The sequence below is a fragment of the Phaseolus vulgaris genome, chromosome 7 (genome assembly GCF_051622355.1).
Source record: "Phaseolus vulgaris cultivar YP4 chromosome 7, ASM5162235v1, whole genome shotgun sequence".
Taxonomy (NCBI): Eukaryota; Viridiplantae; Streptophyta; class Magnoliopsida; order Fabales; family Fabaceae; genus Phaseolus; species Phaseolus vulgaris.
Genome location: NC_143504.1, coordinates 1,773,042 through 1,798,486, shown reverse-complemented (window position 1 = coordinate 1,798,486; position 25,445 = coordinate 1,773,042). Strand labels below are relative to the sequence as shown.

The 25,445-nt window shown below is 32.7% G+C and overlaps 2 protein-coding genes across 2 annotated transcripts; one reads left to right on the top strand and one right to left on the bottom strand.

Annotated features, from left to right (window-relative positions):
* On the bottom strand, positions 1-3,211 carry LOC137830696 (uncharacterized protein At4g15970). The gene is made up of 4 exons (XM_068638170.2): positions 2,708-3,211; positions 1,710-2,072; positions 537-1,018; positions 1-417 (listed from the first exon to the last, which is right to left on the bottom strand). Exons 1-4 carry the CDS (start codon positions 2,900-2,902, stop codon positions 366-368), a joined length of 1,092 nt encoding a protein of 363 aa, XP_068494271.2. The 5' UTR covers positions 2,903-3,211; the 3' UTR covers positions 1-365.
* Positions 3,212-6,639: 3,428 nt separating this feature from the next.
* On the top strand, positions 6,640-24,613 carry LOC137828769 (Sec23/Sec24 protein transport family protein). The gene is made up of 25 exons (XM_068635453.2): positions 6,640-6,864; positions 7,027-7,945; positions 9,897-10,130; positions 10,319-10,393; positions 10,905-11,003; positions 12,185-12,296; positions 13,477-13,604; positions 14,851-14,970; positions 15,749-15,829; positions 16,325-16,402; positions 16,500-16,592; positions 17,797-17,851; positions 18,513-18,589; positions 18,917-18,988; positions 19,116-19,199; positions 19,952-20,071; positions 20,155-20,223; positions 21,073-21,150; positions 21,288-21,426; positions 21,641-21,805; positions 22,244-22,389; positions 22,669-22,848; positions 23,059-23,147; positions 23,262-23,293; positions 24,223-24,613. The coding sequence occupies exons 2-25, from the start codon at positions 7,127-7,129 to the stop codon at positions 24,330-24,332; spliced, it is 3,255 nt and encodes a 1,084-aa protein (XP_068491554.2). The 5' UTR covers positions 6,640-6,864; positions 7,027-7,126; the 3' UTR covers positions 24,333-24,613.
* The last annotated feature ends 832 nt before the right edge of the window (positions 24,614-25,445 follow it).

The window sequence follows — 25,445 nt, the reverse complement described above, 5'->3', positions numbered from 1 at the left end:
GTAGCACACGAATTTCTCTTGCTTCAATTTCTAAACTAGTTAAGTCCTGTTGGGTTTGTGTTTCTGAATTCTTTATCGAGGGAAAAGACAAAGACATGGTAGATGTTGACTGTTGAGGATCGGAAAATAGTTCCACTACAACATAAAGTTGCACAAAATTGTGCAAATGACAGAAAGTTTGCACTAGGAGAAACACAAAAAATCAACGAATTAAACAGCTTATTACATCTAAGTGTGCTTTTACTTGGAAGAATTCTTCCATCAAATGTTGGTTTAGCAAAGTTGATTTTCCTAATTCAAACCTTCATCCAAGTGCATAGTTTAACTTCCACGTTTGAGTCAGAGAAATGTATGGAATGAATACTTCATTCTTCAATACTCTTTTCTGGTGCATGATGGTGCCTGAGAGAATCAAGGCTGAGGTGAAATTTCACCCCATTAATAACAAGAAATGAGAAGTCAAAAAAGAGTTGTTTCACAGTGGAAAGCAAAAACAAGGTTAAATTATAATAGAAAGGCTCGAGTAAACGGCCAACCTGCATTTTTGAGGAACCCTCCAGGAAACAACCGACAACTTCTTCAAACTTGGAGGTAAGGATAAATAATGCTTCCAATCCTGAAGCAATATTCTGAGATCGTGAAGCTTGCTATCCAAACCAAAGCAACAGTTTGCATGCATGGTACAAACATGGTTTAAATCTCTACTTGGTTCACAAAGGCCACCAAAATTAGAAGTATCCAAAAACCTCATCTTCAGTCCAATATAATTAATGAAAGGATTAGTCTTGATGAAGTTAAGGACATCTTGATCATGGTATCCAGGATAGGTTTCTCGTGAAGAGTACCAGAACTTATAAAACTCTATTGACCTATTATTGGACTTTACAAAGTTGAACCCTCCGTTGGGTTTGTTCTTTACATCATCAGATCTACCTGTGAAATGATCACACGCTATCTGGAAATCTGCATCAACGTGGAACTTTGGAAATGGATTCCTAAACCACATGACATCGGCATCCTGGGACAGGAACACCAAAGTAAGTATCTAATTAATACTTCTGAAATTTATCTAGCTTCTTCTATAGATTTTTCGAAGTCTTATCCTTTTCATATTTTCCCCTTTTGTAAAAAGAAAATTCAGTGTAGGAAGATACAATAAGAGCATCAACAATAAAATGTATAGACTAAACTTTGCCGCTATGAACTATGCACAGATACGGTAGTTCCTATCAGTTCCGAATATCAGTTTAAATGAAATTGCCAAAAGGAAGTTAGAGGCAGAAGTTTAGCTCAACATACAGTTTCATAAAAATAACCAAGGAATAATATTTTCCTCAAGATTTGATCAGAATATTACATTAACCACAACCAAAATTTACTTTTCCTTATCAAACAAAACCCATAATTCTAAATCTTGCCACAAAGATAAATCCCACATGCATTGCTACAATAAATGTAGTATTTGTCTGAAATACCCAATAAATTAGCCAACTAATAGCATACAAAGTCAACTTACAAGTAACCCATTCCCTCATTCACATGACAGACAATTTCTCCCATTACGCACTATATCAATCAATCACAAAGACAATAAATTCCACAACTTTTAGAATGTTTCCATGGCCGCTAAAACTAAAATCACTTTTTAAGGTTCACACAAGTTAGTCCTTCTGAGCTGCAAGAGGTTAGTGATGGAAAAAATAACTTACTGTGAACACAAAATTGTATCCCATCTCAAGAACAGAACGTAGGAAATCAATCCTTTTCCACATCATCATCAAGTAGCGAGGAGTCATAAAGTACGCCTCTTTACGAAAGTCAGCTTCTTCACTAACAAGAGAAAAGCAATGGGTATGTATAACCTGACAGCGTGCAAATGCTTTTTGGTCCAATGCAATGATTACCAAATGATTTAAAAAGGAACGGGTACGATCTCCTATTCTAAAGCTCTCAAGGAAAAGATCAATGACTGAATTTGGAGCTGCCCATGCTTCATTTAACGTGGTCAAGATTACAGTTCTGTCTTTCATAGCAGCGTCATTCAGGACCTTTTCGAGTGGATATTCATTAGTCTGCACAAGAGTCAATGATGAAGGTTATGCTTATGGTTATGAAACTAGATAAAACAAATGGATTTAGTGTTTATAAATATTCGCATTTGAATAAATTTACTCATAAGATCAGAGAATGACTAAAGTATGAACAGATTCGTATCAACAGCAGAGGCTACAATAATTTTACATTGGGAAATCACCAGCTATTACAAGTGTTTCTAATGATCTAATCAACTAATTAGTAGTTAATAAGCCTAGTTTGCTCAGTCAACTAAACTTCCGAATATCTAAAACTTACGAATATATCGATTAAAGAAACTCGACACTTAACGTCCATTGAAAATCACCAGTACTCTTAATACTACACTATTTTGTATGCATAAAATACGCTTCCTAAAACAAACACATACAGATTATTCAATTCCGGGAACAAATTAGACCTTCAATTGCATTTCAATTGGTGAGATAACACAGTTAAAACATAAGGCAATGCATTAATTACTATATAAATCTATGTAATGAAACAACGCATTAATTAACTAATTAAGCATGCAAAAAACGGAGAAGTAACTCAATACGCTGCAACAAGTAGCAGGAAATGAAAAACGATGCATAATGCGAGAGAAGAGAACGAAGCAAGCAACGGAACTGACCGCAACGGTGTCGTTGTACACCGACGGAAAAATGCTAGGAAGGCCTGGGAAGGAATAAGAGTACGGGAAAGTGGAGAAGAATCTACGAGAATCAACGTCTCCGAAGAGGACCAAACAAGAGAGGGAAACGGTGGCGAAGAAGAACGCGGCGGCGACGGCGCGCCGGAGGTGGACGACTTTGGTCTCCCGAAGCATGTCGGCGGAGAAATCACCGGCGACGAAGCAGCGCGTCGCTCTGGCGGAGGAAAAACGTGTGCTCTGGCGGCGCGTGAGAGGTCATTTTAGCGTTTGCGTGAAGAGAGAAAGAGAGAGATGAGAAATTGAAAAATTGAGGTGTGAAGAAGTATGTGGATTTGGAAGGAATGCACGGAAATGGAAATGGAGGGGAAACGAGATTGTGTATGCGAGTTGAAAAGCTCGAGATTCGAGGTGATTCCGTTACGAAGGCAACGCGCAATGCATTTTGATGCGTTACTGTGTTAAGTGTGCCCATTGCACTTCCTCACTCTCACTCTCATTTTGTTACCATTTCTAACTGTCTGCACACGTGGCATTCCACCTTCACAACTACATGCCACTAGTCAACAACAAAATATCCTACTTTTTTTTTACTCCCAATTTCTTCTGTAATTTTTTAAAAAAAGTATATAAATCTCACTCCTATTGAGTATAAATACTATATGATAGAAGTACAAATACAAACAATAAAATATCCTACTTTTTTTTACTCCCTATTTCTTCTGTAGTTTTAAAAAAATTTATAAATCTCACTCCTATTGAGTATAAATACTATATGATACGGATACAGAAGTACAAATACAGACACAGAATTACGTATCATTTCTAAAATAAAGGTAAAATAGGAAGACATATATCTATATATTATAATATAGTTATGAATTATATAAGTTGTCAATAAAGATTAAGATTTATGTGTATAAGAGACACTGATCTATAAAAAAATTTGTTTTAGAACCTATGAAGCTTAGACACATATCTCAAATAGCGTGTCCATGTCGGACACACATATCGGTGTCGACACTCATACGATACTCATAGGACACTTATCGGTAAAGTGTTTAATTTAAAAAATATTTGCTGGATTTCTGACAATTTTAGCACGATTTTAACACAACTTTAAAAATGATAAATACAATAATTTTCTTAAAACTCAAATTTATTGTAAAAAATTTTATTATGATTATAAAAATAAGGAAAAAATTCTTTTGAACCAGTCATGACAAACATCTTCATGCTCCAAAAATAATTTGAAACATTCTTATGCACATAAATATTTATTGTTAATTTATATAATTCATAGTTATATAATATATAGATATGTGTTCCTGTATCCTACATTCTAGAGAGATTATACGTATCTCTCTATCAGTGTTTGTGTCGTATTAGTGTCAGTGTTACATAGGTTAGAACTGTGTTAAAATTGTCAAAAATTTAATAATTTTCTTTTAATTTGGATATTTCATCGATACGTGTCCTACCCGATAGGTATGAACATGTAATTTAAAAGGCGTGTCAGACCCACTGTCTTTGAAATGTATATAATAGAGGACATAAATTGCTATTAATGTAATATATATATGATTTATGTGTAAATATTTGTCCATTAATCTATTATTAATCTATACTTATATATAAAAGAGATTTTCCATTATAACCGTTTTTTGATGTACATAATTTTTTTCGATTCTACCCTTATTTAATATATATTATTTTATTAATACAATGCAGTATTTTGTCATTTTATAAGAATTACTTAAAAAATAAAATTATTTTTAATTTTTAATATTTATATGACTTTTCCACTCTTTCATTAGTTCCTTGTTTTAAGGTAACAAAGAGACCATACTCTCACACATTTCCACACCAAATCTCACATATAAAATAAAATAACTTTTATTTTCAATCACTTTCTGCACTCAATTTTTTACTTTTCAATTTCGACTTATTCAAAATTATATTTTGTATGTACAGTTCATTTATGTGAAAATGGAGTAAAAGAAAAATATTGCATACACAATGCCCCTTTGTTTTCACTAATGTTAGTGTTATTAATGTAAATAGAATTTGTTATTTATATTAGTTCATGAATTGCTTTTGCAACGGTATAGAGAAAATATTTCATATTTTAAGTTTTCAAATATTTAGACTACATTTGAGTAAACCTTTTCTACTTATAAAAAATAAAATAAGAAAATAAATTTATAAGTTAAACAAAATTATATGTTTAACTTTTATATGGAACAAAATCTTATTTAAGTTTTCTGGAATTTGAGATGTATGAGTTGATTTCATTTTACGAAAAATATTTAATTTAAATCATTTTTAATAAGTGTTTACAAGTTTTTTTCTCAAATAGTGAAATGTTTTTGCTTTTTCTTTAAATACTTGTTTTATAAAAATTACAGATATTTATGAAATTTTTTTTATAAAAAATACTCCTTTATTCATCTCTGTGAATATAGTAAAGAAACTAAAGTTATAAAAAAATATTAATGTGCCATTTAATGTTATTAATATAATATTTATATAATTCTATAAATAGTCATCTTTTTACATAAAATACTATAACTGTCATTTAATTATGTTTTTAATATCATAAATTGAAAATTAAAATATCAGTAACACCTCTTTCTTATTTTTAATACATCTCTTTATCATAAGCGATTTTATTTATTGGAATATTTTTCCATTATCCCTAATATTACGATCAGATAACTCATAAGACCATATTTACTAAAGAGTTCGTATATTTATTGGGATAAAGAGAAAAAGTAGCAGTTATAATCAAAATATAGATGATGCAAATAAATAAAGAAGTGATAATATATGTACATATCATTTGTAATTATTTTTTTGTTTTTGTTTCTTTGGAAACATTTAAATTATTTTTATAATAAATAGTTGAGATAAATGAATTTTATGGTTATTAGAAAAATATATAAAATTATTTTATCTTACTTAATATTTACTCTTTTAATTTATTAAAGTCAAATCTTCAAAAATTGTTATTTATCGATGAATTATGTTCTACTTTTATCAAAAACAAAAATTGTTGAATTTTTTTAATTTACCTTTTCAACAGAGGAAAAGATATATTACATAATGAGGATTTCTATATTTTTATATTTTTAGAGTGAATCTCATGTTTTGAGTTGAAATTGGAGTGTTCAATGCTCTATATAAAAATTTATTTATATTTTTTTTATATTATTTAATTTATTGATGTATTGTTAATATTTTTTTTTATTTTGTTAAACATTTAATTTTGTGTGATTAAAATATTAAAGTTTGATTATTTTATTGTTTTTATTACATTTTATTGTCAAAAAATAATATTAATTACTACAATCAAATAAATAAATTCAAATTAAACAAATGATAATTTTTTTTAAAAATGACAAATCAACCTCTCAACTATCCTATAACGATATAAAAAATCAATTTTAATCCGTATAACCTTGAAGAATCAACTAATTCGTCCCACTTTTAACCGAAACCAGATGATATTAAAATAGTTTGATATGTTTTGCCACTTTTAATTATTTATACTTTAAAAAAAGTCTCAAATTCTAGTTTGAATTTTTCTTAAACTTTATTTTGAATTGACTAGGAGACAGGTAAAACCATAAAAACGACTGTTTTCAAATAATTAAAACAATTAAAATAGTGGTTTCTAAAATCAATTTGTTTTAAAAAGTGTTTTTTGATGGTCAACAATACAAAACTTTAAAAATAATCATTAAATAAACCAGATTACCCTAAACTGAATTAAACAATGCAATTTTTTTCACTAGTATCCAAGAATATATATAATATAATCTAAATATAAATTAAAGAATTCAGTGAATATGATTTTTTTACAATATTCCTTAAAATTTGCAGAAAAGCCAAAAAAACCTATTAGGACCACTAGTAGCACTAGGCGATAAAAACATTGCGCAGGTTTGGCAATTGGAAATGATAATAACCCGAACGAAATTGGTCTTGAACAGTTACACATGACCGAAAACAAATAAGAGAGTGATATTAATAAGTTATTTTTACGCACAACCATTTAACCACTCTCTAAAACCCCCTTCTCCGATCTAAGCTCTTTCTGCTCCCAATTTTTTCCGATTCGATCGATCTCGCACCAGGTTTTTTCCTCTTCCTTTACCTTATCGTAATTTGCATTCTGATTCAATCATTTTTATTGCGGATCGATTCATCGATTCACGCTCACGTGTTATGATTCTTGTTTTTTTGTGTCAATTTTTTCTGGAATAATGAAATGATTATTGAATCTGTGATCCTTGTAGATTTGGATCTTTGTTTTTACGGTGCTATTTTGATAATCTGGCGAAGCGGAGCGAGGATTGTTAGAAATTGAGTTTGGATTTGATTTGATTTGATTCAGCAATGGCTGCTCCTGTGCCTCCAGGGGCACCTAGACCCGGCAGTAACACACCACAGCCACCTCCCCCTAATTATGTTCCTAACATTAGGGGCACTCCTGATGCAATTGCTGATAATATGCAGAATTTGAATCTTAATCGGCCTCCCATGACCTCGAATCCTGTTTCTAGACCTCCCCCATTTGGTCAGCCACCACCTTTTCCTTCTTCGGCCTCTCCAGCGGGGATCCCTGGTTCCTCAACTCCGTTTTCACGACCTGGACCACCTCCTGGAGCAATGGCGAGGCCTGTAGGGCCTCCTACTGGACAACCATTGTCTACATTTCCACCAAATGTTGCTCCTGGAAGGCCCACTGGGCCACCTCCTGGTCAACCTCCATCTTTTGTGTCAAGGCCCCCTCCTCCTGGGTCTCATCCACCGGTGGTTAGTGGTGCTGCGCCTGTTTCTGGGGTTCCTGGTGGTTCTCCGCAAATCCGTCCGCTAGTGCCACCTCCAATGGCTCCTGGTGCTCGTCCTAGTCCGAGTCCGAGTCCTTTTTCTTCACCGCCAATGAGTGCTCCCCCAGCTGTGGTCCCTGGCAGTGCACCGGGTAATTTGATGAATAATGGGCCGCCTGTTTTTTCTGCTGGGGCTTTGGCAGGTCCCCAACGCTTTCCTGTGGGCAGTGTGACACAACCTCCGGTTGGACCTCCTCCAACTATGAGAGCTCCTCCAGGTGCAGTTGGTCAACCCCAACCCCCCTATCCCATGGCACCTCAAGGAATAATGCAGCCTCCAAGTTCACCTTTTGGAGCACCTTCTTGGCAGATGCAAGCCCAGCAGGTAGCTCTTCTCTACATGAACTTTATTGTATTTAAATGTTTTTTAGCAAATATTTGTTGGATGAATTGATAAAAAAATGTAACCTATTCTTGTACAAAAAAAACTACAAGAAACAGTCTTTTCCTGCGTTTTTAAAGGAAAAAAGATTTTGGTGACTGCGTAGTCTTTAGCATAAGCAGATGACAAAATAATGGACCTTCTAATTTTTTTGTCTTGTGCCAAACAGGAAAAATGAGTACACATTTTTTTGTTGGAAATGGTTTTATTTTTGGAGATAAGAGCTTTTTTAATGTTATTTTGTCCAAACAGCCTAGATATTTCTCATAGCTAGGTTCAATGGATCTAGGAAGTAGCGGTATCTTAATTGTTCTCTTTTAAATTGTTTTGGTGTATTAATCATCTTTGTAATACTCTTGACTTGACTACAAATAAGTCTATTCTTCTGGGTGGAAAATGCACTCAAGCAAATTCAAAACACATTTGCTTATCTTTTCTCTCAAATTTATTAATTTATGTATTTACAAACAAGGATATGTGTAGGCATTATCAGCAAAGTTGTGGGCCTACAGCAATACATTGTTTTTTAATTGGTTGAAAGAGGATTCATATGTGATGGTGGTTTCTTATGATAGCTCGTTGAATGGAGGTTCTAAATTGTGGTTCCATAGTTCAGTTTCAGAAGAGATACATTGAAATGCATTTGTTGGTTTTAAAAGTAGAAGAAACTTACAAATATAATTTTTATCAGAATCTTTGTTGCAAAAAGAGTCTTAAAAAGAACTTATGAAACAGGCATTGGATATTTAATACACCCAGAAAGTTATGAACTCAAGTTTACATATTTAAAAATGTCGAGTCTATCCTGAGCATATTGATCAAATAGTAAGATCCATTTATATTTATAAATTCTGCACCTAATTAAGACGAAAGACCATTTTAATTGTGGTGTATGTATTCATATGTTCTTCAGTACCATGTAAAATTGCATCGATGTGATTTTATATATTTTAATAAAAAAGTTAAAGAAAGTAAAAGACAGAAGAATACAAGATATTCTCTTATTACAGCTATTGATGAGTAGTTCTCATACAAGTATTGTTTATTAACCCATCACACTAAGGATGCCCGAAAAGAATGTTGTCCTATGTATATGCAATGGTACAAGTTTTGCTGTGAATCTGTTGTATTTGCCTCTAACCAGTTAGAGCAAACTATTAATGGCTGCGCAAAATATGACTGTAACAATAAAAATAAGAACCTTTGAAGCTTTCCACTTATTTCTCCAATTCATACCTATTTGTTTTTCTGTTTCTTTTCTATTTCCATCAAGTTCAGTGATTATGAATGGTTAAAGGAAGGGTGTGTATGCATAAATTTTTCCATAAGCATTTCTAAGAGAAGAAACTAAGAAGAAAAAAATGAAAAGAGTTTCTCCGGAGACTTATTTGTAAGAACTTCCTTATATTAACTTATCTAAAAGATGATTTTTGACATGCATAAACTAATTTGTACTTATGCTCAACTTGTTTCATTTTTCCTTTTCCTATTAGTGCTTATGGAGAACCCTACCCAAACAGGCCTTAAGCATTTATGCTCATATGACATATCTGCTGTTGCCTCTGGTCTTAGTTTAAAACAGACACAATATGATATTTTCTTTATGTTGTGTTATTATACAACTCTTCTCATTTGTGCCTACGAGTTTGGTATAATGTCTATAAGCCTTTAAATAAGAATAGGATGTTTTTGAGAATTAGTGTTTATTATTGTGAAAAGATGAATAGGCATTTGCAGCAGTAAACACTTCATTTGTATAATTGTCAGTGTGTATTATTTAAGTGTTGCTAATGCCTTACCATATCTAGTACCCAAACTGTGTGTAATATGTCCTATGTGCATTTATCCATCTTTTGAAAAGTGGTATGGATTCTGATTATTGGGAATTATGTAGGTAGCACCACCTCCTCCTGTTCCTGGTCCTTCACAGCCTCCTCGGATGTTTGGCATGCCACCACCATTGCCAAATCAGTCTATGACTACTACCATCTCACCTGCTGTTGGTCAAGCTGGAGCCCCTATGGCAGGTCCTTCCAAAATTGATCCCAATCAAATTCCAAGACCTACTCCTGGTTCCTCTGTGATTTTGCATGAAACTCGTCAAGGCAACCAGGCAACCATTCCTCCGGTAGTCATTTGAAAATTACTGATCTATGTTTTTTTATTTAAACAAACTAGAGATAGACATAAATGACTTTATGTTGAAGTTAAGGCTTAATAAGTACACTTGATTGTTCTTGGTCTTTAATATTATAAATTACCTTTTCCCCATTATTCTGGAAAGTCATTTACATTGCATTACTTTTTTTTGTCCAGCCTGCTACAAGTGATTTCATTGTAAGAGACACAGGGAATTGCAGTCCACGTTTCATGAAGTGCACAATCAATCAGGTCATGTCTAATGTCTGCAATGTTATTTATCTTTAAGCAAGGTCATAAGAAATGCTATGATTTCTTGGCTCCATCTGTATTACTTGTTTCTATAGAGGATGAGCCTTGGTGCAGCGGTAAGGTTTCTGCCTTGTGACCTGGATGTCACAGGTTCAATTATTGGAAATAGACTCTCCACTTATTTTCCATATACTCCCACTAGGTGGTGGCCTCATGCAGTCATGCGCCAAGACATCCTCCTTTTTTATTACTTAAGTGTATAGAGTTGTATTTTGTGGCTGCATTTTATGATTTGGTTTTTGAAAACTTTTAATCTATATTTTTTTTCCTAAGAAGATAACTCACTCTATTGATGTGTTCTTCTCTTTCTAAAGAAATTTCTTTTACTTTAAGTGAATTTTTGTCTTAAAATTATTTTCTGAGGTTGGTGACGTAATTTGACAATTTAGGGATACCTGTAATTTGTATTGATTTTCTTTCGTTTGCTTTGCTCTTATTTTGAATGAATTAGGTTCCTTGCACTGCTGATCTTTTGACAACATCAGGAATGCAATTGGCTATGCTAGTCCAACCCCTGGCCCTTCCACACCCATCTGAGGAGCCTATTCAAGTACTGATTTTTTATTTCGTTTGAAGTGTGCTAAGTAATAGATATTTTCTGTATTAGTTGTTATTCTATTGAAGTTTGGTTAATTCATCTTTCTCAAATTTTTGGTTAATTCATCGCCTTGAATATCTTTTGATTAGTTCCTAGAATTCCATCCTTTTGTTTGGAAATCCATTTACAACTAACCAATCTAGAACCAGAAGTCTATGAACTTGAGTCCAGGTATTGTTTAGATGAAGTGAATTCATGTCCTCCTTCATAACCATTAAGTCTTCTATTTACTTACTATAGCAGATGACATGCTCGTAGGTTTATCCTCTAACACCTCACTAGCAGCTACTAATGAGAATGCAATTAGCTAAGTAACAACTCAATTGTTACGCTCTCAATACAAGGAATTCTCACAACATAATTAATGTTGCAAATTGCAATTCTTTAACAACAACCCATCATCATGCTTTACACACGTTATCCATATATACTACATGGATGTAACAAACTCCTCTAGGATCACACTGGGTATCACTCAACAAAATCTTTGACATGGGTAACATGTGTTTCACATTTGGATGAAGTGGAAACACATTAGATGTAGACATTGATGGCTTGCAAGACGACCTTCCACTAGAAGAGCATACAAAACGGGCTCCCATTAGATGGGTAGATGAGAGATTCTTCATTAGTAGATGAGATGTTCTTTACTGAATGGGTAGACGAGAAACACTTTACTAGGCAAGACGTTTTTCACTCCTTTGGTGTATTATAGGACTTTCACTAGACGACCATGAACTATAAGAAAAACTTGTTTAACTAGACAATCTTTGAACAAATTTCCCTAAACAAATTACATGAACTAACATATTTTGGTTTTCTTTGTTTGTTCATTGTGTAATTTTCGGTTTCCTTCTTATATTTGCCAATATCACCTTGGGGAATGTTGGAAAATTCACTGCTTCTGCTAAGCATTTTCAATTGTTTTAACTTTATTCTAATAAGATTAGTGACTCTTGTTGAGCCCATAATTACTATCTTCAAATATCTTTTTGTACAGCTGTAGTGGTAAATGTAAACTGTTACAATATTCACTATGTTCACTCTTTGTTATTTCTAAAATATTGCCTCCAATGAAGAATGTATATTTTATTTTCTCAATTAATCTTTTGGCTGAATGCATATTATTTTAGGTTGTTGATTTTGGGGAGGGTGGTCCTGTCCGTTGCTCTCGTTGCAAGGCTTATATAAACCCCTTCATGAAATTCGTTGATCAGGGCAGGCGTTTTGTCTGCAATTTGTGCGGTTAGTACTATTTATATCTGCTATTCAATTGCTCGTCCTACTATTTTTTGTTGTCATTTTATGGAAACTGCAAATGACACGCCGATATAATTTCTTATGCTGCTTCCCCTTGGAGTGACTAGAGGATAAATGTGAATTTCTTGTGATTGGCTGGTAAAGATAAGTTAATCGGTGATTTAGTGGTTGGTTGATATTGTTATTCATATCACAAGTTTTTTTTAATGCTTTTGATGCCTAGTTGTTTAATGCTTACTTTTAAGGGCATATTTCAAAGAACTTATATAGGCTTATCTTATGACACAGCGTATGTTTGGAGAAACTTATGAAAACAGCTTATTGTATATCAATAAGCTGCTCTTTTGCTTGTTTTAATAAGCTCTCTAGGATATTTACAATTTTTTTACAACTGATTTGTATACAATTTAACTTTATTCCCTCTTTGGTAATAAAAGCAAATTATACATAAACACTTAAATTATAAAAACTTGCTCCACAAGCATAGCCTTAATTAAGTTGTTCACCCAAAAAATATGATTAACACAGTTTAACCCTGGTGCATGGCGTACGTAGACTGTCCTTTTTTTATTTTTGATAAAAGAAATTCTTCAAGACAAAGAAAGAATTGGGATGATGAGTCGGTTCCTTAGGGGGAAAAATGACATAATCCTACAAAAGAAAACGAGAAGACATTAATGGAGCAAAGCTGCTTTATTCCTCTTCATATCTGTCAAGGAAAACCCTTCATGAAGATTGTGTGCCTTACTCCATTTAGAAGTTAATTGCCTAATCTTATTTAAAACCACCCGATGAGCCAATGAAATATGTCATCAAATAATAACATATATTGTTTGTTTATTCAAAGTTCTCAAGATCCATCACTCACCAAAAGGATGAAATATTTTATAAAGAGATATCAGAAGAACATGTAAGAACAGATTCTGGTCAAGTAGACATGACACATCAGGGTAGAAGTCTTGTGTTGCATGTGATCCTACAATGTAATATGGATAGTACCTCTGGTCAGCCTTTTGTTAAAAAAAATTCAGTGAATTAAATATAAGGTCTCACTATTTTCTCATAATTCTAGCTTTTTTATGATAGGATTATTCATTAAGATTTTACTTTTTTGTCAAGTTGTGACATTATCAAACATTTTTTATCATTAATATTTCTGTTACAGGATTTAGTGATGAAACTCCACGAGACTACCACTGCAATTTAGGTCCAGATGGTCGACGCAGAGATGCTGATGAAAGGCCTGAGCTGTGTAGGGGAACGGTTGAGTTTGTTGCAACAAAAGAATTCATGGTTAGTTTATTTGTAAAATATACCAGGCTATACAATGATGAATTTTGGTAAAATATACAAGTTGTAAGAAAAGAAACTAAACTTGAATTAGATCAGCATTTGTTGGATGCATAAGTGAAATTTTAATGGTTGCTAAATTGCTAGTAACGTAGCAATTATGACTGCCTAAAAGTTGATAGCAGGGCCATTGGATGATCTCATTTCATGAAAAAAGAATACTGCTCTACTTCATAGGATTAATTACTGAAGAGGTAAAAAAGGCAACTGAGTCCCTTCTCACAAATAAGATATTCCTCATGCTTTTTCCAGTAAAAGTCCCTAAACTTTTTATCAGGCTAGAGAACAAATTAGTGCTCTTGTGGGATTTAAACGTGCCAACCACTCACATAACCAAAGTGAGACCTAAATATGTAAACTAGACCCAGTATCATCTAAATAAACTAAAGCCTAACTTTAAAAGAATACATTATTTCTACTACCAAATAACAAGAGGCTTATCCTGCTAGATGAGGTTATTCTAGCATTTCAATTTATTAAAAATATTCCTAGTCTGAAATTATGAAGTGAGCAGATAGCTACTAAATGTCTGAACCTAATAATTCTTGTGCAGTTTTACTTTTGTAATGTATATAAAATCACTGTAGATAAAATATTGCAACAATTTTGTGTTTCATGCTTATTTACATTTTATGCTATTGCTGCCGGTTTTATAAACGTCTCTTTATTCGGATTTTAGTCATGTTTCTTTGATCTTTTGGGTACTGGATTGGTAATGTGTATAGGATATGATAGGATGGCAATACACTTATTTTGACAATAAAAAAAAAGGATACGTACGTGACATATACGATCTACCTATTGAAAAATGTATAAAAATTCTTAAAATATAATCAATATATCATTGCAATTGCGTAACCCAAAATTAAAATCACATTTATTAGACATTGTCAGAATAAAAAATTACAAATTATAGTTATCATAAAAAAATATTAGTACTTTATAACTTAGATACTTCATCGGTAAATATTGGTAAGTATCCTAGTGTATTGGATACAGATACGGATATGTGATACAGTTTGAAGTATAGGTGCATCATAGGTTGGCTTAGTTTATTCATGGCTCTAAGCTTATAATGAACTAAGCAGTTTATGCCTCGGCCTGGAATAAGACTTATTTTTCTTTTATTCTTGTTTCTTGATTCTTTAGTGTCTGTTACAACTGGTGTGTGATTCACTATTTTTTGTAGGTTCGTGAGCCAATGCCTGCAGTGTACTTCTTTCTCATTGATGTATCCATCAATGCTGTTCAAACTGGTGCAGCAGCTGCAGCTTGCAGTGCAATAAGTCAAGTTATTTCAGACCTTCCTGTGAGTTCTAAGTGTTGGCAACTTATCAATAATTTATAAAGGGCAGTTTGTATGGTGCTTAATATTTTCCATATTTTCTTTTGTTTTACTGGACTGAAACTCGTTGCTTCATTATTCTCTGTTTAGATTGGTACTTAAATGTAAGAAAGATAAATCCTTTAAAATTCTTCCCTCCTTTCCACCTGCCTCCCAAACAGGGAGAAGTGTGTGCATGGTATCTTTGTTTTATCCTTTCTTATCCTATGAGCCTGATTGGCTTTAACAGATTTCACATTGTATCAAACTCCAGCGATTGCCTAGCAAATGCACACATTAATGAATTCAATATTTTTTACACCCAAGAAAAACAACAGGAGATTTGGGAGTTAATGAATATTGAAATGATAATAATTTTGAAAAAAGTGTGGGCCTCTTCCATCATTATGGCTTTTTAGTTGTTTTTAACCCTCATTTTGGTAAACCTCTGTCCTGTTTGTGGTCAGTATCTGACAGAATTTCTATTAGGAAGGTTTGGGTTTTTTCTTTTTTTCTTGGGTAAATTATACAAACATTCCCTAAGGTTTTCTTGGATTACTGACTCCCCAAATTTTTTAAAATTCTATGCAAACCTCCCATTTGTTTTTAAAACGTTTCATTGTTACTTCTTACATTACAGATGCATTCCTTAAGTTTTAAAAACATTACACTTACACAAACTCCTGTTTTCTTGGACTACATTGATACCCTAATTTGTTTTGACACATACTCCATACTAAATTTCTTGGTTATATTGCTACAGGAGGGTCCTCGTACATTTGTTGGAGTAGCAACTTTCGACTCAACAATTCATTTTTACAACTTGAAACGTGCATTGCAGCAGGTATCAAACAAGTACACAAACAAATTCTGTTTTTTTTTTATTTGCAAGGTTTAGTTGAAAGTTCATGTTTTCATTCAGTTTAATTTTATAAGATTTTTATAAATACATAATGTTTATGTAAAATTGAAGATGATTTTTTTTTGTTATAAAAGCCCCCATGATACTTTAATTTGAATTATTCTGCATTTAGAGGACGAATGAACAGTTAACTGGTGTCTAGGAAACTGACTGAGCAATGATTGATTTTTTTGCATCAGATTTTTGTGTTTCTTAGCAGTTGAAGCTTATCTATAATTATTTGTTTGCATTTATACTTTAAACTTGAGACAGTTGTGTTAATTAGATCTTCAAAAATTTTCCTTTTGAGACTTGTTAGATAAATTTCAATTTTACAATTCTAAGTAACTGTGTAACAGTTTTAGTTAACAAGCTCTTTGCATTTTCCAATTTTAAGTAATTGATTCTCAGGCTGATTTTGAAATTCAAAATTTGTAGCCACTGATGCTCATTGTTCCTGATGTCCAAGATGTTTATACTCCCTTACAATCTGACGTAATTGTTCCCCTATCTGAGGTTAGTTTCAAATATTTCCTGCTTGAATTTTGGCAATTATCTTTCAAGAAAGTATTCACTTTCCAGTATTTAACTTGTTTGCTTCTTTTGCATTTAGTGCCGTCAACACTTACAATTACTTCTGGAAAGCATTCCTACCATGTTCCAAAATAATAGAACCTCAGAATCAGCCTTTGGCGCAGCTATCAAGGTATTGCATTTTGCTTTGAAGTTGTGGTTATCTTTATTTGTTATTTCTGGGATGGTTGTTGAAATAGGACTGGCATTTTTTCTAAATTTTCTCTACCTTCATTCTTCCCAAGCTCTTTGAAGTTTTGAATTCCTTTAATGCTTTTTATATTTAATCCCCAAAAGAAGGGTAGGGTAATAAAGGACTTGAACCATGACTGAACTCTCTAACTTCTTAACTTGCTGCATTTCTGAGGTTTTATCTAGACCCATGCATAGATTTCCTAGTTGTATGTGTAGTTTCTTTATGATGTAGAATATTTTAGGTTCTACAGAGTATCTTTTTGAGATATGCAACAGAAGTTGAAGGTTTTGTTATTTTATTTTATTTTGCTTGGGTTTCGTTTTGAGTGTATGGATATGCCTTACTGTTAGGAACCAATCTCAGAAACAGAGTAAAGAAAAAAATGGTCTTATTGTTTGATTGAGGTGAATACAAACAACGGAGAGAAATATCTCGGATGAATTTTTCCCTGGCAAAGGGTTTGTCCTTTCCTAATTGAGAACTCGCTTGGATTTCTTAAAAAACATTTCCCTGAATGGTCCCCCTATCCTCCTTTCTCCCTAGTTGGGTAGTGAATCCCTCATAGCAAACTAACGGTTCTTCTAATGTCTTTGTTCACTTGTAAATGACAGTCTGTTCAGTTTCTTTAGGAAAATATGGAGAATGGACTTCTTATAGCTGAGGTAATCGTCAGTTATCCCTCAGAAACAGAAGTAAAACAAGATCAGAAACAAAAATGGTTTCCAGCTTTTCAATCCCTCAGCTTCCTCCCTGCTCCAAGGGCATAAGCTATCACTCCGTGAGTGATTCCTCCCACCAGGATCCTTCTCTCCCTTTTATCCTTGTCCGTCATCAATTTCTCCTTGCTTTGTATTTCCCACTCACCTTGCCATTCGGGCAAGGTTGTTACAGCCCAAAACCCATATCTCTCTTCAGCCTCTACATACTATTCATTGATTTGGTTCTCTATTCCCCTTTTACATTTCTAATTCCCGTGACTTATGCTTTAGTAACCAAATGATTTCTAGCAGGCTATTTGTATTGGATTTTCCATTATTTTTACTGTCCTCACACTAAGTTTAACAGTTCCTCTATCAAAGCCAGATAGATCAAAATTATAAATATATGTTCCGTGCTCATAACTTCTTTTTTCTTCTTTTAGGCAGCTTTCCTTGCAATGAAGGAAACTGGAGGAAAGTTGTTGGTTTTCCAGTCAGGTGAGTTTCTCAGCTTGTATATATATTAGATGATTGATCTTTATATTATATAATTGTGGCTATCTACATCCTAATGGGTAATGATGGATAGGATATAAAAATTCATGCTATATCAATTTTTTTGCTAGAAAGTATGCATCTACCACATTTGTTATGTGGCCAATTCTTTTTTTCTCTTTTTGGGATATGAATTGAGTAAAGTTCAGGACTGAATTAGAAGTTACGAATATTCTGAAATACACATTAAGGTTTAAATAAAAGAAAAATATCTTAAAAAAGTTCTTTCAATAGCACAGTTTAATTATAAAAATGGAATAAATAAAATAATTAATGTGGTTTGTCGATTCAGCATGAAAGAAGTTCATAGTAAAGAACATGTTGCCATTAAACGCTCTTGCCTTTAAATTTTCTCAACACATCTTGAAACAGTACTTATAGTAATGTTAGAATATTTTTGTTTGTCTTCTGTGGCTAGATCTTCATTTGTATATTGTTTTCCTAATCCTTTAATCTTTTATTTGGTTTATTGTCATCATATTGTTTTTATCCTAGTCCATTTCTTTCGTATCCACTTTTCAGTGAGATCGTATGTTTGTTTTTTTTTCTGACTCATCATTGAGTGTGTTCAATGTTTTTCATGATTTTGGTTTGCTGTCCCCAGTCTTGCCATCTATAGGCATTGGTGCCCTCTCTGCACGGGAGGCCGAAGGTAGAACAAACATCTCTTCAGGTGAAAAGGTATCTTTCTCAATTTGGTTGTTGAATTGTTGGATTTTGTCCTGTATAATAGAAAATTTATCAATTTGTTATTTATGTCATTTACATGTTATAAGTTCAAGCTTGATTGATGGTGACATGGGATGTGATAAATTCCACACGTTTGCAAGTCCAATAGTATCTTGTGATAAAAATGGAAAGGATACCAATTTTGATGGATGCAGTATTCGTTTGCATAACATCTATTCCATGATTCATCTGATAGTTTTATCTGTTTTACCTTCTGAAAGGTTGGTGCTGATAGTTTTGTACTTTCTTCAATGAAATCTAAATTTTGTTGAATTTCAGGAAGCACATAAATTACTTCAACCTGCAGATAAAGCGTTCAAGGAACTGGCAGTTGAATTTGCTGAGTATCAGGTTGATATTGATTACTTTTTCTTGTGATTCAGGCATTACTTTTATGACTGGATGGATTTTTTGTGGGCTTATGTGATGGTCAGCTTGTTATTGATTAGTTAAGTATAATTACTTTGTTATGCTGCAGGTTTGTGTTGATGTGTTTGTGACTACTCAGACTTATGTAGACATTGCATCCATATCTGTTATCCCGCGGACTACTGGTGGACAGGTATACGTGAATTTTTATGTCTCTGTTCTGGAAATTATTGATGTGTTATTGATTTTTATGCTAAATGAGTTGAAGCTTTGATCACTGTTTTTTTTATATTGATCAGATGTTTGCTGTAACAATGCAAAAATAAATGTTATTTTTAATTTGCTCTACTACTATAAATCTCCCTTTTTACAAATGCTGCAGACACTTTTAACCACTTTCTGGAAATTCTTAATGAAGGAAATGGAGTTCAAGGGGGAAATAATTGAAAATCATATCAGAAGTTTGTAATGACAAGTAGTTGTTTCTGAAGAAAGAGGAAAAAATAGCTATAATCCTAAAGGGTTTTGTAACGTTACCATCTTCGTTGAGGATTCTATGATTGTTCACAAGTCAAAAGTTCACTTGACAAGAATATATATATATATATATATATATATATAATATTATGTAATATTGTGTGTTTTAATCTTCGTCAACACTTAATACATTCATTCTTTTAGAGATATGAGTTGATTATGCGAAATATATGGTTTGATTACACTAAATAGGGAGATATTATATGTTTTGATAGGGAAATATCTTACCAAATATTTCCCATTATTAGATTTTTGATTCTGTTCATTATTATTGTATCTTTTCAATATAAATAAGAATACTCATATGTGTACCCAACACGTTACTTATTGTCACTAATCCTTTCAACACATTCCATCATTTTTCAATTATGTTTTACTTACTAAAGTAACTTCTCACTTTTTTTCCAGGTTTATTACTATTATCCCTTCTCAGCTCTTTCTGATACTGCAAAACTTTACAATGATCTTAGATGGAACATCACTAGGCCACAAGGTTTTGAGGCTGTAATGCGTGTGAGGTGCAGTCAGGTAGTCTATTTGTTTCACTTTCTTTGCTACCTTTTCATTCAACAAATAGGCTCCACAATTTTCATATTTGTTCTTTTTGTCAGGGTATCCAAGTTCAGGAATACTATGGCAACTTCTGTAAACGCATCCCAACTGATGTTGACTTACCTGGGGTCTGTATAATTTTCTAGATTCCAGATATAACTATACGCATCATCTGTGTATAGACATTAAGCATATCTTTATGTGTTTGTTCATGAAGAATTAATGATTAAAGATATTTGGACCTGTTGTCATTTTAATTGTATAATGTAACTAACTTGTTCATATATGCTAAATCATAGTTCAGATATAATTAAAATGTTTAAGCTGCTAGGATAGTCCTCTTTTCAACAAAACTATTGGAATTTGTTGTGTAGAAGTGTTCCATACTAAATTTTACTGAATTGGCTTATTTGAGTGGATGTCATCTATCAGCTTACTAAATTTATTTCTATCAACATAGAAAATACGTGGGGAGGGTGGTATTGCTGGATCAGTTTTCCTAGGGAGGGTGGTATTGCTGGACCAGTTTTCCTAGAAATAGTTATAGGGCCAGTTTATTTAAGTTTTTTTCTCCAAAGAAACACTTATATGAAATAATCACTTTTTTGGTTTCTCATGTTTTTGTTTCAACTTTCCAAAATAATTAGAAGCTGAAAAGAATCAGAGGTTTGATTATAATCATAAGCTATTTAGAACTGTTTCTCATAAAATCAATTACTTAATTTTTTAAAAGTTAGTTTTCTGATAATAAAAAAATTAATTAACTTCTAATCTCTACAAAATAGGCATTAAATTATTTAATACCAGAGTTTCTTCTTTCTAAGCTGTAAACGGACTGGCCCATAAACAAGATTTGATATGCTGTCTGTCATGTATATAACTTATCGTGCCATTTTTTTTCTTTGTTGACCAAAAGTAGAATTATTTAAAAATACTTTGGTATGCTCAACCTGTGGCCTAATTTTTCTTTTGTGCAGATTGACTGTGACAAAAATTTCATGGTAACTTTGAAACATGACGATAAGTTACAGGATGGATCAGAATGTGCTTTTCAGGTATTAGCAAAGTTTACTGCTCAACTTTATTCCAAGGGGTTTAAGATTTTCAGTTCAGTCTACTTCGAAAATTCTGTCACTGTGGGTGAATGTTCTACTCTCATTCTGAATATGTATTATTTTCTTCAACTCTTCAGTGTGCCCTTCTTTACACGACTCTATATGGCCAAAGAAGAATACGTGTCGTGACCTTATCTCTTCCTGTAACTAGTATGCTCAGTAATCTGTTCCGTGCAGCTGATTTGGACACTCAATTTTGCTGTTTCTTAAAACAGGGTATATATCATCAGTGATTATGCATTTCTCTTATGATTATTCTGTTCTTTACTATTTTTTTTGCCAGATATGGACTGTTGTTTAGAGCTCTATACTGAATTTTGTTGGCTCTATATCTTGTAAATGATTCCATGGTGGTATCATCCTGTTCATATTTTAGATTGTGTTTACAGGTATAATTTTTGGTTGAGTTTTCACTATTTTTTTCCTGCAGCTGCTAATGAGATTCCTTCAAAGCCACTCCCACTTGTTCGGGAACAAGTGACAAACCTTTGCATCAATGCACTATTTTCATACCGTAAATTTTGTGCAACGGTGTCCTCATCTGGACAACTTATTCTTCCCGAGGCACTAAAGCTTTTGCCCCTCTACACACTTGGTATGTATGAATTTTCATGCATTGCAGAATTTTTCTGATGAACAATGCTTGGAACTGAAGATATTATTTATTATAGTTTATTCATATGTTGCATTCTACCTTTTATTTAACAGATCAACTTTAACCAATTTTCTTTTTCTTTATATCGTATGTTCTTACTTTTCCAATCCTGCATGGTAATGCCACTAACTAGTGTGACCAAAATTGGAATAATACTGGTTGTTTAGAATATTTTATCTGCATTTTATTGGATAATAATACTCTGGTCATTGACTTCAGCAATATTTTCCTTATGATGGTCCTTCTGTTTCGAAGGTAGTATCTTGTTTTAGTACATTGATGAGAACTGTCAAAGCTGATGAAGTTAAAGCTTTAACATATGGTCTCCTAAGAAGGCTATACAAGTGGGTGCTAATTCCATTATTCATTTCTTTTCAGCATTAACTAAGAGTACAGGGTTGCGAACAGAGGGGAAAATAGATGAACGGTCATTTTGGATAAATTATGTGTCCTCTATCTCTGTTCCATTGGCAATACCACTTGTGTATCCTAGGATGGTGGCTATACATGATCTCGAAACAAAGGTATATTGATTAGTCATATTAAAAAATATATAATTATGAAAAATCATGATATTCTGTATGAAATATTTGAGTGAATTACATATTAGCAATTACTTAATGAGAACTTAATAACGTAATGAATTTTGAAAATGTTAATGACTTTTTATTTTTGAAAATAGGAATGTGGCCAAGCCATTTGACTAATTTATATGAATTTATTATATGTTTTGTACGGGTGCCTATTAACCTAGACCTTATATTTATATTACTTCTTGAGATAGAGATTTTTATAAATTGCAGGAAGATGAAGAGTCTGCTATTCCTGCCTTTCTTCCTCTTTCTAGTGAACACATCAGTGATGATGGAATATATCTTCTTGAGAATGGTCATGATTGTTTGATATATGTTGGAGACTCTGCGAATCCAGACATTGTGAGGAAACTGTTTGGTGTTGCTACAATTGACGAAGTCCCTACTCTGGTAATTTGCTTGCTGTCTTGTCTTTCTCTCCTGGTGTCATTGTCTAACATCATATTATCAAATTCTATCCCTGGCAGTGGGTGTTTTCAAGGAAACTTCCTATCATCCTTAAATCACACCCTAGTGGTTTTAATCATGTTGCTTTAATGATTTTCTTGTACCGTTTGTTTCAGACTTGACTATGCTAAGTTAACAATTATGTTTTATCAGTTTGTATTGCAGCAATATGACAATCTACTATCGAAGAAGTTAAATGAAGTGGTAAATGAGATAAGGCGGCAAAGATGTTCCTACCTCCGGTAAGCAAATTGTTTTAGGAATTATTCCTTGTTTCAGACCTTGTCAAATAATTTTCCATGTGATTTGATGACTAAATAAAATGTAAATTTTTAATACTCTTTATATCTGTGCAGTTTAAAGCTCTGTAGGAAAGGGGATCCATCAGGTCAGTGCATTAGAATGATTGTGTAAACCTGATTGCTCAATGCAGGATGGATTTTTAACTATTAGCAGAACATATGGAAGTTAATTTAGAACATAAAATCACGCAGATTCTTTTGCCAATCCCATTAGCAGTGTTTCATTTTTTTTCTTGTCTTCAAACATAAAGTTTTTGATTGCATAGTCTTCAAACATGCTGCTTACTCTCGTACACAATATTTCTTCTTGAGCCAGTGCTCTATGTTTTCTTGGAAAGCATTGCTTCCCGGTATCTAGTGTTCAAAACTCGTCTGTGTCCAATCTAGCAACCTTGTTTCTTTTCAAACAAAAAATACTGAACTTTTTTGTTCATTTCAACTGAACATTTTATTTCACCATCTTTTATAGCTTTTGACCCCAAGCATTCTTCCTGATTTTTAAACATGCTCAATGGTTCTATGTTTCATTTCATGATTTCTCTTGGCAAAATCCAAAGATGATGCTTTGCTATGTGAAATATTTCTGGATTGGTTTGTCATGGAGTGGTATTTGTAATGTAGACAGTAGAATCTGTTGATTGAATTTATGATCTCTCTTTTCTAGGATTCAATTGCATGTTATTGCGATTACTTGTGTCACATGAGCAATACACGATATTTTTTTATAATAGAACACTTTTAGCCAGAAATGTTATCTTCAAGTTCCAAAGGTATAAAGTTTGTGAATCAATAATGTTGAGTAAATTTACGACTAGTCTGCTAAATTCTCAAAGGAATATATTCCTGCCAGCAAATGCTAAACAGATGCTGCATTGTTTTACCAAGCTTTGTTGTTGGTTTGCTAGGCTTAGACTAGGAAGTATTCAAATTGAAGAAAGAAATCTGTAGACAATTGTTATGGTGGTGTACATTGTTGTTGATTGTTGAACTTAACATGTTATTTACTATCCATCAGGAATGTTATTCTTCTCATATATGATAGAAGACAAGAGCGCAGGTGGCTTCTCCTATGTAGAGTTTCTTATCCATGTTCATAGGCAAATTCAAAATAAAATGACATCATAAAGAGTACATGGCAGCTTCATTTTTGCAAACTTTTAGATCTAAACGATAGAGCAAGCCCCGAGTATAGGTGAGATTCTGCATATTTCTGCGCATTCAAATGCCTTGAGTTTGTCAGAGGAAAACCAGAAGACACATTTTGTCAAGTTTTGTTGATGTACATGTATAAGATAATTAATGATGGTGATAGTTGGATTTTCTGAGAAGTTTTCTATTTTTTTTGGGTTCTACTGTTACCCACCCGACAAATCAAATTTTATGGGCACTTATGTTTTGATGCGAAATATTAACTGTCTATCATTTTTTAATAAATTGAGGACAAAAGTAGGCTAAGGACAATAATTCTTTCATAGCTTGTAAGAAAATATTGTTTGGTGTGCATTTTAGATTCACTGCTAGACAGTTAAAAATACCAACTTGAAAATGAACAAAATGAGCGAAAATTGTTTTATAATGAAATTGAAACGGACTGCAAAGATTTGTTGGTTGGAGAATATAGTAGCTTCATTATAGGTCTTGTTTAAATTCTTAAAAATGTAATTCAAATTTTCCTTCTCGTTTATTTTTTTAACCTTCTGAGTTCAGAGAATAACAGGCTTTATAAGAGGGGTTCAAAGAAAAGATAGAGTAAAAATGGGCAATTTTTTTGTAAAATATCGAACTAGAGTTTACAATTTGCCATTATGTAATTCGAACATCGTTTCTTCCTGAATTTGACTCAATTTGATTTGATTCTCACCAAAATGATAATTGAATTCTGTAATCAAACAGTATATAGATATTTATTTAGCTCAATATGATTTTAATGAAAGTTATTTAGTGTTGGACACCATTTTGTTTATGAAATATAGTTACATTAAAATTATTATGATCAGGATTTTCAGTTGTCACAAAATCTACTAGTGTTTTCCAGGAAAAAAAATTATATCTTCTAAAAGAAAATGACATTTCGCATTATATTTAAGAATTATTCTTATAAATTGAATTTTTATTCTTGAGTAAGAATATTTTTGAGAATTATTTTCATCTTCAATAAACTACGTGACTTCCTTAATTTATTGTGTTATTTTGCTCTTTATTTCTTGTAAATCCTTTCTTAATTTTAGCTAAATATTA